General features: G+C 42.6%; 1 protein-coding gene across 10 annotated transcripts in view; it reads left to right on the forward strand.

The window, feature by feature from the left end:
* Positions 1 to 291: 291 nt before the first annotated feature.
* The window catches only part of LOC121594642 (disintegrin and metalloproteinase domain-containing protein unc-71), a 108,538-nt gene continuing 90,321 nt past the window's right edge, over positions 292 to 18,508 (forward strand). For 3 of the 10 annotated variants that reach the window (XM_041918152.1, XM_041918159.1, XM_041918144.1), the window contains exons 1-2: positions 292 to 1,165; positions 2,766 to 5,074. In XM_041918152.1, coding sequence (XP_041774086.1) covers positions 4,885 to 5,074 — 190 coding nt within the window. In that variant the 5' untranslated portion in view covers positions 292 to 1,165; positions 2,766 to 4,884. The remainder of the gene's footprint in view (positions 1,166 to 2,765; positions 5,075 to 18,508) is intronic. The other 7 variants (XM_041918135.1, XM_041918238.1, XM_041918247.1 and 4 more) reach the window with 3 other exon arrangements.

Consider the following 18,508-nt stretch of genomic DNA (forward strand, 5'->3'; position numbering starts at 1 on the left):
CCTCGTCTCCTTACGGCTCATCGAAGACGGGCTCTCATCGCAGCAGAATCTAACACTCTCGCTCTCTCGTAACATACTTTTTTCCTCGTACGTTAGTGCGTGCCATCTAATACGACTGAGAGGAGTAACGCGAGAGTGAGAGAAGATTGTTCACCGTATACGATCTGCAGACTAAAGCGTGTCGTGATAAGCGCCTCCTCCCTTTACGGCTGTATTGGTCCGCCTGACTACATCGCGACTACATCTCTCATTAACGGGCTGCTAGAGAAAATTTCGCTCCAAAACACGCTTCTTCGGCTCCTGTTTGGTGTGTGTGTATACGTGTGCCACATGTGGATCACCTTTGCACACTGATGAGCGCTCACGTCATACACTCGCACGCCCGTCCGCGTTCTGTCACACGAGTACACGTTCGGAGAGCGAGAGACTACAGGCAGGACACCTCTGTATGTGTGCGTGGCTACATTCACTTTTGATGAAAATAAATGAAAACCACCAACTGAGCGCCCCGTGCACTCGGTAACGTGGGTCCGGATCGAAGCGCTGCGAAATTTGCACAGTCGAAAGCACAAGGCGCACCAGAGGTTCGACAGGTCCAGTGTGTGTGTCTACAGCCCGGTGGTTACCAGCGCAGCAAAGGGTGCAGTGTGTGTGCGTGCGTGCGTGCAAGCGTGGGTGTTTGCAGTGTTTTTTGTGTTAGCTTTGTCCATCTAATCACTTGCCGAGCCTGCAAAAGCGGGCAGACTCGCAAGAACGTGCAAACCTCTCGGGGCTGGCCAGGTCAGAGAGCCAGCAAATACCATTAAAAACGAATAATAAAATTGGTAGAGTGAAGCGGCGCATCCGGTAACTGCAGGTGTGCCTCCGCCCAAAATCCCTGCCGTACCCACAATACCCGGTCGTCCCATCCGTTCAGACGGGATGGGCAGGCTCTAGCTGTAAAAAAGAATTGCTCGTGATCCCGGTCATCCACTAGTGCATGTCCCCCCCGGACCCCTGAATGTTTGCTATTATGTTTTGTACCGTTGTTCGCTGCCTCACTGGTTCCGTTGTCGCGTCTGCACTTGGACAATTCAACCAAACTCAACCGCCTCTATCTATCAACGCAAAAACGCATCTCAAACGGGCACGGCGTGGCAGCAACTCCTAAACGACTCACCCGGGCGTAAGTATCCGCGTGGGCGGTGCTGCAGAAGGCACAGCATCTGCTATGCACTGTAGCCTTTCACCAAAACTCCATAGAAGAGCATATATGTGTTTGTGAATGTGTACAAGCGTGTGTGGGGGGCTGATGCAGACTTTGGAACAACCTTTCTCATGTCATTTTAAGCTGTAAGGTCTGATCACGAGGCATTCTGAGCGCAGGATCTACCGTGCAATACGATTTGTTTGATGTACTAAAGGAAGAAAACATACACACGTAGACAGTTGAGATATTCCCCCTCCTTGTAAAACAAAACAAAAAAGACACGCAGACATTCAACGGTGTATTACCTGGAGAGAAAATGTATCTTAAAATGATAACGCCACCAAATCTGGCGTTGCTGATGTTTCTCAGCAGCTTGTATCCCTCCACTGCTCTTTGTGTACATTATTCCTCACCAATTTTTTTTAAAAAATACAGTATTAAAAAGAGAGATGAAAAAAAGGAGAGAGCGAAAATGAGCAAGAGCGATAAAAGAGAAAGAGAGAAAGAGAATAGGCCAGTCTAATTTCTCTCTTCTTTTCTTGCTATCATAATCATGTTCCAGAGTAGAGCTTAAGGTGTGCACCTAATGAGAATGATTTATCTGTCACATCTTCATGGGGCTCTCTTTTATGTCAAACACAAACTCAAAGTTCTAACATATTTCAGATTAGGAACCGAAATGTTTTAAGACAAGTCCGTGTCGATGTCATTAAAACTTAATAGATAAATTATCCATCCATCCAATGATCTTAATAGATCCATTTTCCAGTAGACGCGGTACTGAGAGTTTCTGGTGTAACGGCTTACTGCACTGCAAGTCACGGACCAGCAGTGTCCTGAGTTTTGCTGGTGGGCGCCATTAGTAATAGGCACAAACAATAAAACAACCTATCTGCCACCCACCCCCTCTCCCTCCACGCTATGTTTTCATTGTTTACCACCAAACAGCATGAGCACTCACGAGCATTGCCGTTCTGGGTGAGCGACTGGCGAACACACTTGCAGACAGTATAAAGCAAGAGCATAATCGTTAGCGTGAGATAGGGTTTTATCGGGTAATAACTGATACCACTCTTCTAGGAGCGCTTTGCGTTACATCAACAGTGTACTATAAAGATATACTGATTAATGCTACTGTAAGAGAGAACCTTTATTCTAGCCTTGGTCTAGAAGATGTAGAGTAATGAAGTAATGATTAGCCAAAAAGGGTCGTTTATTATGATATGGCCAACACGGATGCCTCAGACCCACCTGTTCGACATCTGAAGGAGTTTCAGATGCTTAGAAACCATTATTAATATAGAATCGATGTACAATATGAATCGTAGGTCACAATCTCACTATTGAAGCCGTAAACGTTACCTCTTTTATTTTACCAAAAATTTGAGACCAAGCCAACGAATTACTCCTGTTCAATCATTTTAATTAAGAATCTATAAGTTAGTAAACGGTTATGGCTTAGTTTTACTAAGGTTAAGTAGAACTGAATAATAGATCCAGAAGTGGGCTAAGCTACTAGAACAACTTCAGAAGTAGCGATTTAAATAACCTTTCTTTCTTTCGTGAATCCTTGCAGGTGAGTGAACGCTACCAAATTGTGTTAAGCAGTAAGATAAGGAGACACCGGTTACACACTCGCCAAATGCGTAAACCATCATTCGATTGCAAATGAAGACAAATGGAAAATAGAATCAAATTAACAAAAAGCAACAAACCTGCAAAAACCAACAAGCATAACCGAAAAACACCATTATAAAACATTAAACCGTAACGTTTCAATTTGATGAGCATTATTAATATCTACAGAGTCGTGGCCCCGGCAGCACCAAACTGACAAAACTGATAACGGAAAAGCAAATAAATTTACTAGAAAATAAACGACATCCAAATAATCGTATACACCTAATCTAAAAAATCAAACAGATAAATGGCATGAAGAGCTAATGTAATTTATCGAACCAAAAGCAAAAAAAAAACCAAAAACAACAAACAAAAGCAAAATCTTAATTACAAGGGAAAATAAAGCAAATAATAAGACGCTCGTAAAGCAAATAATTATTTCAGGAAATTAGGCACTAGAGCAACACAGTGGCTAAAACATGGGCGCTTAATATATATATTTATGTATATATATAAATACAAAAATACCTAGAAATACATCCAGTGGAAATATCGGAGGCAGCGTGTTACACCGAGGCCAAGGGTAGCATCGCGGAAGGAGGAGACCCGCCTCAAATCGTACCGCAACAAAACTTTAAGCAGAAAAGCAATAATCCTAACAAATAGCAACCAGTATAGGTTTATTAATTGACTAACCTATTGTCGTGTTGCAAAAACCTTTGAAGTAAACGTATACTCCTACCACCACTCCCTCTTGTAATACCATTCCTCATCGTGGTGACGGTGAGCATTTTTCACATTGGATCGTGTTTGCAAACAGTCCAGTTCAAAGATATTATCACGACGATACTAAGAAGAGTGAGAAATATTGAGTGTGTGTAAAAGAGAAAGAGAGACAATGAGAGGCAAAGGGAGAGAAAGATAGAGAGAGAGAGAAAAAGTGACCGTTGATTTATCGACTACCTGTCAATCCGGTAGCGAGTAGTACGATATTCAGTAGTGTTGCTGTTTAGTGTACCGTCTACCTACTAAGGCTCTGAATGTGCCGTACGTTTGGGTTTGTGTGTTTATAAAGTGCGATCGGTAGCTGCTTTGGAACAATGAGCGGTGAGCAAGTGTGACGCTTGCAACGCAATAATCGCAACCCGAACTAACCTCATCAAACGATTGTAAAACCGATGGCGACCGCTTCCAACGCATGTACTGCTTCGTGCCAATGCGTAGGAGCTGGTGGTCTGTGTGCGCGTCCAAGCGATCGCAGTTAGTGTCCATGCGGTGCGCGGGTTCGTGTATTCGATCGCGTCCGGTGCCGTGTGCGCGATGAGGATTGCAGCAGCTGGACAAGCGGCTAGCAAGTGTGCGCAGTGCGGTGGCAGGTAGTGCCTAGAACGATCGATCGCATTGCCGATCGATACTACTAGCACACGCGACGCACACAAAATACGATCAAGGAACGACGCGAAGTTCGGTGGTTTGTGCGTGAGTGAGTGTGTGTGTATGTTCAAGATAGTCACTCTTTCACTCTAGGTCGCAATCAAAACTCCACTCATTCAGCTCACTATTCGACTGCGCGATAGACAACCACGAGAGGGCGACAGAGCCCAAATATATACACCAAGCAAACATTCTCAGCAACCAACCAGTACCTAGACATATAGAAATAGAGAGAGTGTGTGTGTGTGAGAGAGAGAGAGAGAGAGAGAGAGAGAGAGAGAAAGAGAGAGATATGTAATGTGAAAAAGGGAAAATAAAACAAACAGTTTATCTCCACACTTGAGTGAAAGCCTTTCTGACGTATATGTACGTGTATGTGTACGTGTGAATGTATGTGCAGTTTCGTTTGCATTCAAAGTGTCGTGGTAAATTGCACTTCGGATCCTAACCCCTGCACACATCCGTTGAGTCTAGTGTGCGCATACACACCTGTAAACAGTGACGGATTCCGACCCCAACGAGGTGCTGTGTTTCAACGTGCGAACTATACGTGCTGTAGGGCGTGAGTAGAAGTGTGGGGTTCGGTGATCGTTCCATCATCTGACACGGGAAGCAACACACCCAGAGAGTGTCGTGGTAAAATGTCGCTTGAAGATTCGTGGTTTCACCGGTACCTGCCGCTTAGTCGGTGCGCGTCAACAACCGGACGGAGGAACATTTCTCGGTGGCCGTCGTCATCGTCGTGGTTACTGCTGGTCACACTAATCCTGATCAGCGCCCCTGGAAGACTACAGTCATCAGCAGCAGACGATCGGGGACTTCACAAACGAGGTAAGTGACAGGTTGATGTAGATCTTTGTGCTTGTTAGTTGTTATAGCGCAGTGATTCCCAAAGTGGCCCTTACCGTACACCAAGAGCTGCTAAGCAGTGGGCAAAAAGAATGAAAACACTATACAAATAGAGCTAAATTCCGGTATGAATATCAGTTTAATGAAGGGTATAGGTTCATGATAAGTGCGCGGACCAATATGAGTTCACAATCAGTTTCACGACCAGTATGAGTTCAGGTTCAGTTTTACCACCGTTATAGATTCGTGACTGATACCAAGATTGGGAGTTTGGCTAATCTTTTCCCAATCCATCATTTTAGAGAGCTAATAAACCAGAACGCAACTTAAGGGGCTATAGCTTCAATTAGAAGAGAAAAGTGGGAGCTGGTTGAAAACGTTTGGGAACCACTGCTATAGAGCAATGTCTGGTCTTTACAGCGGCCCGGTACATATATCATTACACCAGTGGCGATTTTAACGGTAAGCAAAGTAAGCAATTGCGTGGGGTCGCGTCGATGAGAGGCCCCGTGGATCTTTAGTCCAGCATCTATAACAGTTGATAGAATATGCCACTGTATTAGCAAGGAGGGCCCCGTGGACGATGGATGTTGGGGCCCCCTGCTAGTCGAACCCTGAGCACCCCCCCTCCGGCAGTGACGAAATTTAAGTTGAAATGTTACATTTTCCAAGACGGATAACGGGTACCACCCGGTAATCATGTACAGAGGGCCTCAACAATTCTTACTGCTTAGGGTCCCCGACACTGTAAATCCGCCACTGCATTACACTATCTGATCATCCCTATATATAACTGTTTCCAAGCCATTTCGTTTAAGTATACAATACGCAACTGACGGGTTCTGGTATAACACTAACATAGTGGACATTAGCATTATTGATCCGCAAGGTTTTTTAGTTAAATAGATTCGCTCAAAAAGCCTTTGCCTAATAAGCCAATAAGATATTTGCTAGGGCTTCATCTAGATCAAGTTCTTTAATTAGTTTTTCACTAAATTTGATACAGTTTAAACACTTTTTGGGAATATTGGAACCTATCTTTAGTTGTCTAACACTTGCGGTCGAATCAAGAACTTACGTTGAACCAATTTGCATTCACGTTTCAGCTTCCCTCATGGCACTCACCACCGACAATGTTGCTGGTACGCATTGCAGCCCGATGCTGAATTTCAAGTACCACGGAAACCGATATAACAATCATCTCGAACTGCATAATTTAACGAACTATTCTTAGATAAAAGCATCATTTTTACCTCGTCCTACAGACAAACTACAATTCCAACCTCATTTAAATTCTCCTTCATGTAATCATACAAATCGTGTTCCACCCCTGTTGCATCGGAGTTCGGTGGATACTTTGGAAATATGATTTACTGTTTTCCAAATCCCCTGAATTTGTGGTGAAATATAATATTTTGCATCCCTCTGTTTGCTGAAATGCTTTATCCCGACTCCCGAATCAGGGATGTTGTGTTAAAGGGCAAAGGCTTTCGTTGGTAGACCGGCGAATTATCTCTCATATTACTGAGTGCAATTCCTCGCTAGTGCAGTACACACTAAATCGGTTTGGAAAACTTTTCTTGTAGCACAGGCAGTTGGAGCCTAGCTCAGCTTGGCAATGGAATTGCTGCTGCTTGAAAGGATTCACAGACTTGAGACATTGAGTTGAGTCTATTTTAACTGGTTCGAATTGTTGATGCTCAGCCAACGTTGCAAATTAATCTACCGACGCACCTTGAAACGTGCTTTGTTTCCTGAGGTAAAGCGTTGCCGGAGTTGGGTATGAAGGAGTAATGTAACTGGAAACATTTCAATAGGATGGTGGTGGCTTTATCATTCCAGCAATCCTAGATCGTAACTAAGCCTGGCAAGCAATCACGTCCCCTGTGCGGAGGCACACTAACCAGTGAACATACAAAACAAAAACCGGTTGAACCTTTTTAACCCTAATCCATAAAACGAACCGGTGCGTCTCTGAGAGCGTCAGCAATCGAAAAATGTGATGAAAAATGGGTAACATCCCATCCGTATGGGCCGCCCCACTTTGAGTCTTTTTTGCATTTCCGGCCTACTGTTAATGTGATCTCATCCTAAAACTTTTACCGTGCCTCCTACCACAAGGTTGTATTTGGGACTCCATTAGCAGCGTTAGGGGAGTTTTTTGTTGTCCCGTTTTATTTTTATATGCCAACATAAATAACAAACCAAAACGGATAGATCAGGGGTCAGTAGCGTTGGTTCGTAATGTAAGATTGGTTGTCGGCCCGCCTCGCAATAAACGCCGAATGTGCTGCGTAACACGCGATGTCATAGTGGCCCAAAATAAAAAAAGCGAATCGCGAAAATTGAACAAAACATGCTTTCCCAGCGCGAGCGTATTTCAACTTCAACAAACTTGTTTTTTAAATGGTACGTTTTAAAATTGGCTTCTTCAAGGGAAGTTGATTGGAAAACGTAAAATCCCTGTCCATCGAATAGCCGTCCGCATGTTTTTCGTGCGTGTGCTCCAACCAGCGGGCGTGAATATCGACAAGCACCGCTCCAGGGTTCTGACACTCATCACTCAACAGCAACCGTTCATACGAAACATTTTCCCTCTCTTGAGTCGAACGCTCTCGCTGCCCTCTTTCGCTTTCCATTATTCAGAGCACGCGGTCTGATATTGGCAAGGTGAGATTGATTTGGCACAAAATTCCGGTACTCCGGTGAGCGACCAATACGGCGCCGTGCACGTGGAATAATGGGTGATGACTCTCGTCTCATTTACATCGGCTCGAGAAATTTTTGGCCAGATCCAAACATACCAACGAACTCTCTCATGTACACACACTTGACAAGAGCAAATCGAGGCGCGTGCGCATGTAAAGAAGATGGGATTTTTCACAGTGACTGACACAACTGTCCAGCGTGTTAACTGGGAGATGTATCCGCTTTTCTTCCTGGCACAGGTTACATGACGATGATTTTAGTTGTATGCTTTTCGCAGATTTTCATCTTGGCAGGTGTTTGGGAGCATCAATTTGTTAAAATTGTTTGCTAAATTGTTTGCTCTTCACGAAAAAAAAAAATCGAGTTTTCCATCGCCTCTCGCACTCCTCATAATTTAAAGCGGAGTATGCGTAAGAGAGGGAGAGAGAGAAAGATATAGAGAATGCTAGAGAGAAAGAAATAGAAAAAGAGAAGAGCGAGAGAAAGTTAATGTAATTTCTCGTGCTAAATATATCACTCACACAACCAAACACAAATGGAGTGTCACGAGCGACTAACCTGCCCGTGTTAGTAGGTCAGTGAGATGAACGCACAGCCAGCCAGCCAGGCAACCAGCCAGCCAGCTCAGTCGCGTTTTGACCGACTGGCCCCGGAAATAACCTTTCCCTCTCATTGAATCACTCTTCTCTCTCTCTTTCTGTTTCTGTTTCGCTTAAAAGACACGCACCTAGCACACTGTCTCCCAACCAACCGTACCGTGACCTTTCTGGCACGTTTCGGGTTTGCCCTTCTTTTAAGACACACGAACTCCGACGAGAGCTGCAGCAGGATGAATCTGAGGGTTACTAATGATAATTATGTTTTTTTTCTTCATATTATCATACATATTTTTATTTTGTTGTATACAAGCCCTCCTCCACACCATTTTAGGATGGATTTGGTGACTTCCTTTTACTATTGTTATCGTACCCAGGGATTCCAGTTGTTGCCATTTGCTCTCAAGTACGTGTATTTTTTATCGTGTCTAGTCGTAGGACAAAAAAGAAACATTAAGATCAGACGTTGTACACATGTTATTTAATTTGTTTGTTTAAATAAACGCTTCATTCTAAATCCATGCGGATTATCTTACCTCTCTCTTTTACACATAATTTGTTTATCTCTTGCTTTCTGTAGGTATTTATCTCTCGCTTTTGCATTTATATCCATCTCTCTCTCTATCATACCCACACATACGGTGATAAGGTTCGTCGTTATCCTTATACACGCACGAACACGTGCACGTTCCCGAACACATACGCAAACACGTCATATACCAGCTCCTTGGAATTAAATACCTCTCCACGGGGTTCCATCACTGCGAACTCAAGCATCCTACCAACACCGCCATCATCAAACTGTTAGGCAACATCTCGTTTCAGCTTAATGATTTGTGTGCCGAAAATTCGTCATAAAACGTGTACCTACCACACTTGTGTGTTTAGTATGTGCATATTATCAATGGGTATACATGCTTTATATGGCGATGTGCATGTGCCTATCGTTTGTTTCTATTTGTGTTCATTTGATCTTAATATTGTTCTTGTATGGAAGAAGTTTTAGGCTAAGAACACCGCACGCGCTGCAGCCAGAGAAGGAAAACGGTGTGTAAAGAAAGCCAAATAAGGCAACGCTAGTTAATGGGTGGGTGCGCCTGGTCGCTTGTAGCCAGAAATGGTGGTGTACTCACACATACACACATACACACGATCCGGCACTAGTCACTGAGAAATGAGATTGAAACCATGATGCTAAAGGTTTTTTTTTCTTTGCTGCTAGATACATCTCAGAACGAAATAATGAAAAAAAAACAAAACTACAACAGCACTACTTTCCCTTAAACCCAACCCAAAATGTTGAAGGGTACAGAGTAAACCCGCAGCAAAAGCCACCAAACAATTTGCTAACGTTTGGCGGTATGACGAGCATGAAAGGAGCAGACTGACAGAGGGAGTGAGCGTGATGGAGAAAGTAGTAACGGTGGAAAATATCACGAAACCATTTACATGTGCCTGCTCCTTCCTGCCGTCTCCTGCAACTGTTGCCATGACGCTAGTGCACGGTGGTCCTGAGACATACATTGGGCTGCACATTGAAATGAATGTTTAAAAATCGGAAAGCGGAGACCATGTTTACACATTATGTTTAAATATACACTGATTTTAATTGTAAATTCGTTTTACTGGTGAATTTTTTTAAACACTTTTATACTGTCATTTTGATACTACAAAATCAAACATTTTTCAATTAATTCTGGAATTTTGCTATATTTGTTTGAAGTATAAATATTGCTTCTTTTTTATAAATACCAAACACGTTTTACAATTTTACTACAAACTTTCTACGTCCACCCATCAGCCTTAGCGTGAACCACTGTGCCACTGTGGAGCACCCGGGTCTGGGTGGGCGGCATTAATGTGACGGCAAGCCACAAATACGCCTGAAAGTTTGTGTGCTGTTTGTGCTCGAGGTTTGTGGAACCTGTTCTGGGAACTTTTACTGAAAAATGCAGAAAATGTTAATTTTTTTCGTTGTGCGCTCGATCGAGTTGCCCAAAAAAAAAATCTAGAAAAGTGAACTATAAAAAAGGAAAATAAAACCAGCACAGCATAACCATACCACCGACATGGAAACGGTGTTTTGTGCAATGCGTTTGGTTGATATTATGCAAATATTGATAAAGTTGCAGCAATTTTTCACTACTCTGCATTCTGCAGCAATGGAGTTTTTTGTTTTGTTTTTCTTCCTCTGCTAGTCGCTTAAATTCTTTCTGTTTTCTGTATTCTTTTTTAAATTATTATCAGTTTTAAAATATTCACTGGTTTTACGTGTGGTTCTTTTTGCTACTTTTTTGCAAATCTTTTTCCCGTTCTATTTTATATGGCTAGCTGTATAGCGTATAGATACATTGAGATCATTTTGTGTAATTTATTTTATGTTTGTTCCTTCTTCGTTCGTTTACACATCTGTTTTATTTATTTTATTTTCTCCTATCTCTCTACCCTACCTGTGTTTAGGTTGATTATATCTCTTTTTTCTCTTTTATTCTATCTTCCAAACCGTTTTCTACGAGTTTCAGTTCACTTTAAGCTTATCTCTCTTAATTTGCATTACGTGTCGCTTAAATACTCTTAAGCCTGAATATTTAAACTTACTTTTCAGCACCCCAATCCAGTTAATACGTTTCATTGAACGTCATAAATATCGTAACCTTCTGAGCCCGGTGCTGTAACGGAGAGCAGGTCTGTGCATTAAAGATTGTTCGCAGACGATAAACTTTCCAGGGTTACCCCCCAATACCTTTTGCCCTTTACTCCGAATTGGGGCCCTTGTGTGGCCGTGTATCGCAACCGAGCAGGTACGGCAAAAATATGTATATTTAAAGAAATAATAATTCTTGATGAGCATTTCAGCCAACCGAAAAGTCTAATGTGGTTCTTTCGCACCCTCCAATTCTTGCACATCATATTCCATGCCTCGCCCCAGGGCACATTGCTGGAGGGCGATTTTATTTTTCACACCCGTTACAGCCCACCTTTAACGAACCAGTCTCCCTCCCATCGAACCCCTCTCCCCATCAATTATCCACACTTGAGCATCCGTTTTGAGCATCCACAGCTTTGAGCATCAGCTAAATTTTCCAATTTTGCGTTTTCCAATCTTTCCACGTGTGTGCAGTTCGCTAGAAAATTGGGTTTTTGGTTAAGAGCACTCTCGCGGGGCCCATATGGTGATCTCAAAACGGTACTCCATCAAAACATCGTCAACGTCGTTTGCCTTGTTAAACGATTCCAAATACGATCAAAACCTTCCGGTGGTGGTGCTATCCGTCCGTCTGCCCACCCTCTGTGCACGTTCTGTCGCCTCTACGTCTACTTCCCCCACCCACCCCTTCTCTCTTTCTCTCTCCCTCTCCCTCTCTTTCTCGCTCTCTCTCTCTCTCTTCTTTCGTGCGCTTCTCTTTTCCTGTTTTTCACTGTGGTTACTTCTTGTCTGCGCTCGATGGGTGCTCTGCTTTCATCCCATCCTTGGCAACGGTTGCGACGTTCTGCCCTTCGATCTGTTCACGCTGATGACGAAACATGGAAACCGATTCGACAACCTTTTGCCCATTACACATACAAACAAACACATCCACCCCGCATTAACATCCATCTCAGCGCGCGTGAGAGGCCAAAAAACGGGAACGAAATTTCGCTCGAGCAGTTTTTATTTATGAGCAATTTTCTATTAATTTGTCAACTCGCTGTTGCGCACTAGCAGCAACTCGGCTATGGCTGTGTGTACGTGCGTGCCTGCGTATCAGAACGATGATGTGTGTGTGCGTTCGTGTTCGTGTTCCGTTATATGTGTGCGCATTAGGTACCCAAATAGAATTCGCCTGCTGCCTCCAAACTGACAGCGAAAGGGAAAGGAATCTTTTTTTTTCCCCAAAAACGAGGGTTTGAGCTGTCATGAAGAAAGCGAGGGGGCGAGCGAGCAAGCGTTCGAGAGAAGCGAGTAAATGAAAGAAAAAAACAGAAAAAACACACACACACACACGCATGCAAATTTATACTCTGATTGAAAACACATAAAAATAACACGCGCGTTCGGTGTAGGTGTTTTGCTCCGGTTGTAGGTTTGGTTCCGTGTATTTCTCGAATTTGGTTAGCTTGGAATAACACATTAATTGTTTGTCATCAATATATTTGACCAAGGGGGGGGGGGGGGCAATGGAGCCACTGGATTTTGGATTTGTTAATAGAAAGCCTCTAAAGCGCTTGAGGGGAAAGAGAAAAACTGATGGTTTTCTTTGTGATGAATAGCTCGCTCAGATTATAATTTAAATATTATAATATATTTAGTTTTATTTTTCGGGCAACAGTACATAAAGAAACGTTTTGCATTCCTTAAGGCGATCACTATATTTTTTATAGTAAGGTATAAACCCTTGAAGAAATTCATTCGGAATATGTTCCGAAGTAAAAGGTTCTCTTTTTTATAAATACTATACCATTTAGACATGTGTTAATTGTTTACGGTCATGGTGTTTCTAATTAACAAAAATGTAACATATTTTCGTTGTCTCAAGTAAAAGTATTATCTATCATTCTATTCCCATGATTTGTCATTGAGTGGTATTGATTTTTTTATCCTAGAAGAATAGCTGAAAGAGTGTTTTTGTGTAAACATCACAATAATACATCAACGTTCATACGCGAATTGGCCATTCTATACTATTATTTTCTCAACCATTATATAAATCGCCAAACAATCAATTTCATTAATACTCAATGAGTATAGTCAGTTTCAATTAGTAAAACCTCTTTTTTAGAGAATTTATTTATTAGGTTTTCGTTATGATTCCCAAATAAATCGAACCATATTATGAAAGTAAATTAGGAGATATGAGAACAATTCCTTAATAGGTGGATGAATCCTTGCGTCAGGCTATTTTAGAGTCATTTTAGTCAGACTATTTTAGAGTAATTATGATTGATTGAAGAAACATTACATCGAATGCAAACTCAGTCGTATTAGATCTCGATTAAATCCTCGATATTTGCAAAAAATGAGTAGACTCGATTGCACATTGTATATGGAAAAACTAGAAAGGAAATAAGAATCATAATATCTACATACATACACTTGGAAACTTCGCAACAACTAGTGATAGATTGTCGGAATCGCATCCACGGCTCAAACCTATTTTTGATTATCGCTACTCCGACTCCGATTCCGGCCAAATCAAACCAACAGTTCCGCTCGGTGACGTCCGAAGCCGCCGGAGCCGTTCAGAGCCATTCGGAACCGTTGGAGTCGTCGATTATCGCATGGGGCGGTTAGTCTATAACAGGAACTGGATCAGGTCGCTGATTGGAGCCACTTTTGATTTTGTCGTAATCACACCACCATAAAAATCAGTTGAAATCCAATATGTAAGACTCATTGGAAGCTTTTTTAGCCAAGTTGAGATTATTTGAACCACATTCTATAAGGCGAGTCCAACCTCCCCAAAAATTTAAACCATGATGAAAGGATTACATTTAAGATAAAATGATTTAGAATAACGATAAAACTAATCTAAATGTCGAAGAAATGCAATGCATAGCTTATTAATAGGCTAGGTCACACAGTCCATACCTTTATTCCCATTGAAATATCAAAAAAGAATCACCAATCTTTTTGCGTTAACACACCACGAATCTTCATCAGATAAAATTATCGTAATTAAACACATTCCTTGCTAAAGACGTGTTCTTGTTGCAATAAATGTACAATATACCACCAGGACGATTGGGCCTTGGAAACCAGCAAAAGCTCATGTTTAAATACAATATTTTTTTACGATCTGTCGAAAGATTGCAGACATGATGAATAGCATGAATTGCTCGGAAAAGATTCGTACTGATCTGAAGGAGTATTTATTATAAATATTTGGGTATATTTTTATTATCTACTTTGCGGCCTGCAAATCACTCAAAATTTGTACTTGCGGCCCTCTGACGAAATGAGTTTGACACAGCTGCCGTAGACGTTTTGTTCGATCCCACGGTATCGTCCGAGTGGACATCAATACAATTCAACCAAAATATTTTGGGAAACGCCCAAACAACCGTAGGAACACAAAAAAAAAAAAATATGGGAATCAACCAAAACATTATGGGAACTAATCAATGAACCGTAGCAAACCCTGTACTTACTACGATGAAAATATTATTTTAGAATTATACCGTTTTTTATCCAAGTGCATCCTAATACATGGTTTATTGTATAAAACAGATTTCGCACCCGCATCCCGCCGGGATTGGCTATATTATGCAATCTGACCAATTGAACGGTCCTGTACAGTTCGCAACACGCATGAATTAACAACATGCCTATCAATGGCTCAAGCTCCGTATGGATCGTGCCCTCCAAATTTAGGACTCTTTCTATAGGTTACTAATAAGTCACTTATAGCCAAACTAATTTAGTTGTACAATCAGACTTTGACCGAAAGAAGAAAAGAAAGCTCTTAATCAGCCAATAGCTACTAAAATACATCCAATTAATGAGCAGAGATCTTTATTTCATTCTATTTAGCTAAAAGATGTTTGGGATGGAACTAACTACTTCACTAACATATATTTTTTGTTTGCTTTCATGATACCGCTCAGGGTGAAAACATTGAATACTAACTATTTGTTATTTTATTACATTTAATGTTTAGCAGCATCCAATACTTTAACAAAACAAGAACAAATAAAATTGCAGCAATCATGCTTTGGTACTGCTATAATTTCGATCCAATGCTGCTTGCTACGCTGGCCCCTCTAAATGCCGGGAAAATGCATCGTTTAAGCTGGAAACTAACGGTGATTGAAATTAAATCCAGTAAGAGATAAAAGCAGAGACAGTGTCGACTCTCTAGTAAATAGTAATTCAACTTAAGAACGCTGGCAAGCGATAACGGGTGCGCGTGTGTGATTATATATCCAAGAGGGAGGAGAGAGATAGAGATAGAGAGAAAGAGATAAGGAGAGATGGAGTGAGAGAGAGAGAGAGAGAGAGAGAGAGAGAGAGAGAGGGCGAAAATGCGAGAAAGCTGTGCGATCGAATGAGGCATTGAGATAATTACGTGTTAATTAGTTTTCGCATAAACTATTCATTTTTTTTGTTGCATGCTTCGCCCTTTGCTAGCCCTGCATACCTTCGATGCAATCAAAACCAAATCAAATCGTAATCAGCGAGCAGAGTAGGGTAGCACACACACAAAAAAATCGTCAGCTTCATAAAGCCACACGCTTCCTTGTGTGCGCTGTTTAATAAGCACTACACCGTTACTGCATCAAAAGAGGAAAAGGGGTACGGCATCGTGCAAAACACACTCTCGCAACTACAAACGAACACACACAGCATTCTGTGGTCTGTTTCATCTTCAGGAAAATACCGGCCCGATATCAATCCCGAGTGGGGGTTTTGTTTTTTTTTTTTTTGGTGAGCACAGAGGGCGACGGTTTTGTAACTTCAGGCTGCACGGCCACCGTTTCGAATGCGGGGAACGGGGTAAAATGCACACGCCTGAGTTGACGAGTTAATAAAGTTTCGCAGGCGGGGTTTTAGCGCTTAATGAACAAATAGTGCACCCGGTGGGAGGGAGGTGTTTTGGTAAAATTCTGTCATATTATAAGATAAACACAGCAGCTCTCCCGGTGCGCGCGTGCAAATAAACAGCTCCGTTTGGTTGGCAAAAAGGGGTAGTGGGCGGGGGGAGGAAGGGGGAGGGGGGTTCAACCGAATCCACCACCCTAGTGCAACACTCGATTCGGACAGTGCAGCAAGTTTGCTTGGACCGAAGAAGACAAAACCAAAACAAAATGGGCGAGAAATACAATCCACACAGTAGTGAACAAATATTTAAAACTTCCCCTCACCCTTCACGGGAGGCTGGTGCAGAGCGTTTCGACGAATGAATCCTCCGAGACAAATGGTTTATTTCCCGCTGCCACCCGTAACTTCCCTGACCACGTTTCTTCCGCGACCCTCGCGGAATGGAGCTTTTTTTATTCTGCGTGTATATGTTACCTTTTCCAGAAAAACAGGAAGAGCTACTCCGGTTGCACATAAAAGTGTCTGTCGAACTGCAGCTTATCTGATGATGTACTGCAGCTTCTCGTGCTGTTGTATGTGCACGTTTTTCCTTCTTACTCTTGTGCTACTGTTGCTCTCTCTCTCGCTCTCCCGCTCATGCTACCGTTGTCGATCAACTGGACTCGCCTGTGTAGATCTGTACGGGGCTGTAATAAAATGGACTTTTACCGTTCCATTTCCAAGTGCACGTCAGGGTTTTCGAGAAGTGGCATTACGTTTCCGATCCGACATATATTTTTTCGTTGCTGCTGCCGCACTCAGTAGGTAAGGTGATCCTTAATCGAAAAGAAACGGGTATAAAACCGGGCAATAAGGTGCTTAGAAAACTAGAACCATTCAACCCACTCGGTGGTCTTGAGATGGTTTGGTGGAAACGGCGCCTTCGTCGGTCCCGTCCAGCGGGACACATACACACCGTGTGGTGCAATCGGTTGGGATGGCTCAGCCTCGCGAGATTAATAAATCAGCCAAGTGATCCAAGCCCCGTTACGACAGGCGCAGGACACTGTTTGATGGTGGGATGGGGAGGGGGTGGGGGGAGGGGGAAGAGTAAGGGAATTCCTTAGCCTTACTCTACGTTGTTCTCATCGGTCCCCGGGTGCAGCAAACTACGGGTAAAATACTCGGGAACTATTAAATATTGGCGAAGCGAGTAGCTAGTTTTATTTCCTCTTGCGAGATAATAGCCCGTGGTCGTTCATGATCTGGGAATTAGACATTTTCGTTGATTTAATTGATGCACTCACTGGTAGAGCAGTGGTCAATTCGTCACTGCTCCACATAGCTCTGGCGCGATCCCGCATTGCGTTTCGCAGTACCGGCGTACCAACGTGCGACGCGAACACTGGGCTTTTGACAAATCGTCGCCATGAGACTCATGCTGGACACTACGGGTGCCCCGGACGCCATTGCGGGCTGTTTGGAGAATCTGCAGTGGAATGTACCGTGTGTGTGTGTGTGTGTGTGTGTGTGTGTGTTGTGTGTGTGTGTGTGTGTGTGTGTGTGTGGTGTGTGTGTGTGTGTGTGTGTGTGTGTGTGTGTGTGTGTGGTGTGTGTGTGTGTGTGTGTGTGTGTGTGTGTGTGTGTGTGTGTGTGTGTGTGTGTGTGTGTGTGTGTGTGTGTGTGTGTGTGTGGTGTGTGTGTGTGTGTGTGTGTGTGTGTGTGTGTGAGGGTAGATGCACCATGGAGTGCCATTGCAGCGCAAACTGGACCACAACTGCAGTCAACTGTGATAGCGCGTCACGCAAACCGTTTGGAATTTTCGTGCGAACGTTTGCTTTATTTTTTTCACATATTTTTCCATGCCTTTGTTCAGGTACACGGTGTACGGGTTACCAATTGGTTCACCTTTTGGGGCGCAACATCGGTAGTGTGAGATGATTGCTCGAACCATTCCTTCAAAGCCAAGCGTAGTACGTTATTATTACATCTTTCACGGGCGGCTCTAAGGGCAGCGCAGAATGGCATAAAGCTTGGCTAAATTGTTTCGACTGCTTTAGTATTTCTCTTTATACATAAAACCCTTTATCTGTAAACGTAATTTATTATAAACACTTTTCTAATTAGATAAAATAAACCATACAATAGCTAACAAAATGTAAAGTACAGTCGAATTATTGGTCATATTTTCGCAAATATGGTAAATAGCTTTATCAACAAGACGGATGAAAAACAGTTGAAAAACCATACAACATCACAAACAAAAGGTTCCATCATGTAGCAGCATCCTACCTCGGGACTGATCCAGAATTTGGCACATCTAAAGCAACTCTCGTGTGTGTAAGATGTTTGTATTAAAAAAATCCCGAAAAAAAAGTATTGCTTTGAATTCGGAATCCGAGCCGTTAATGTAGACGCGGTGATGGACGATTAAAAAAAAACAAAATAATCGGTGAAATATACAACTACAGGATCGATGGTCCCGTGGTACAGGCGTAAACTCGTACGACTTAAAATATGTCCGCCATGGGTTCAACCTTCGTATTGACAGTCCCCCTGTAGCAACTACTGACTGGCTATCCGGCTGCGTGGTACTAATAAGTTTCTAAAAAT

This window comes from Anopheles merus, chromosome X (genome assembly GCF_017562075.2).
Source record: "Anopheles merus strain MAF chromosome X, AmerM5.1, whole genome shotgun sequence".
In the NCBI taxonomy this organism is placed as follows: domain Eukaryota; kingdom Metazoa; phylum Arthropoda; class Insecta; order Diptera; family Culicidae; genus Anopheles; species Anopheles merus.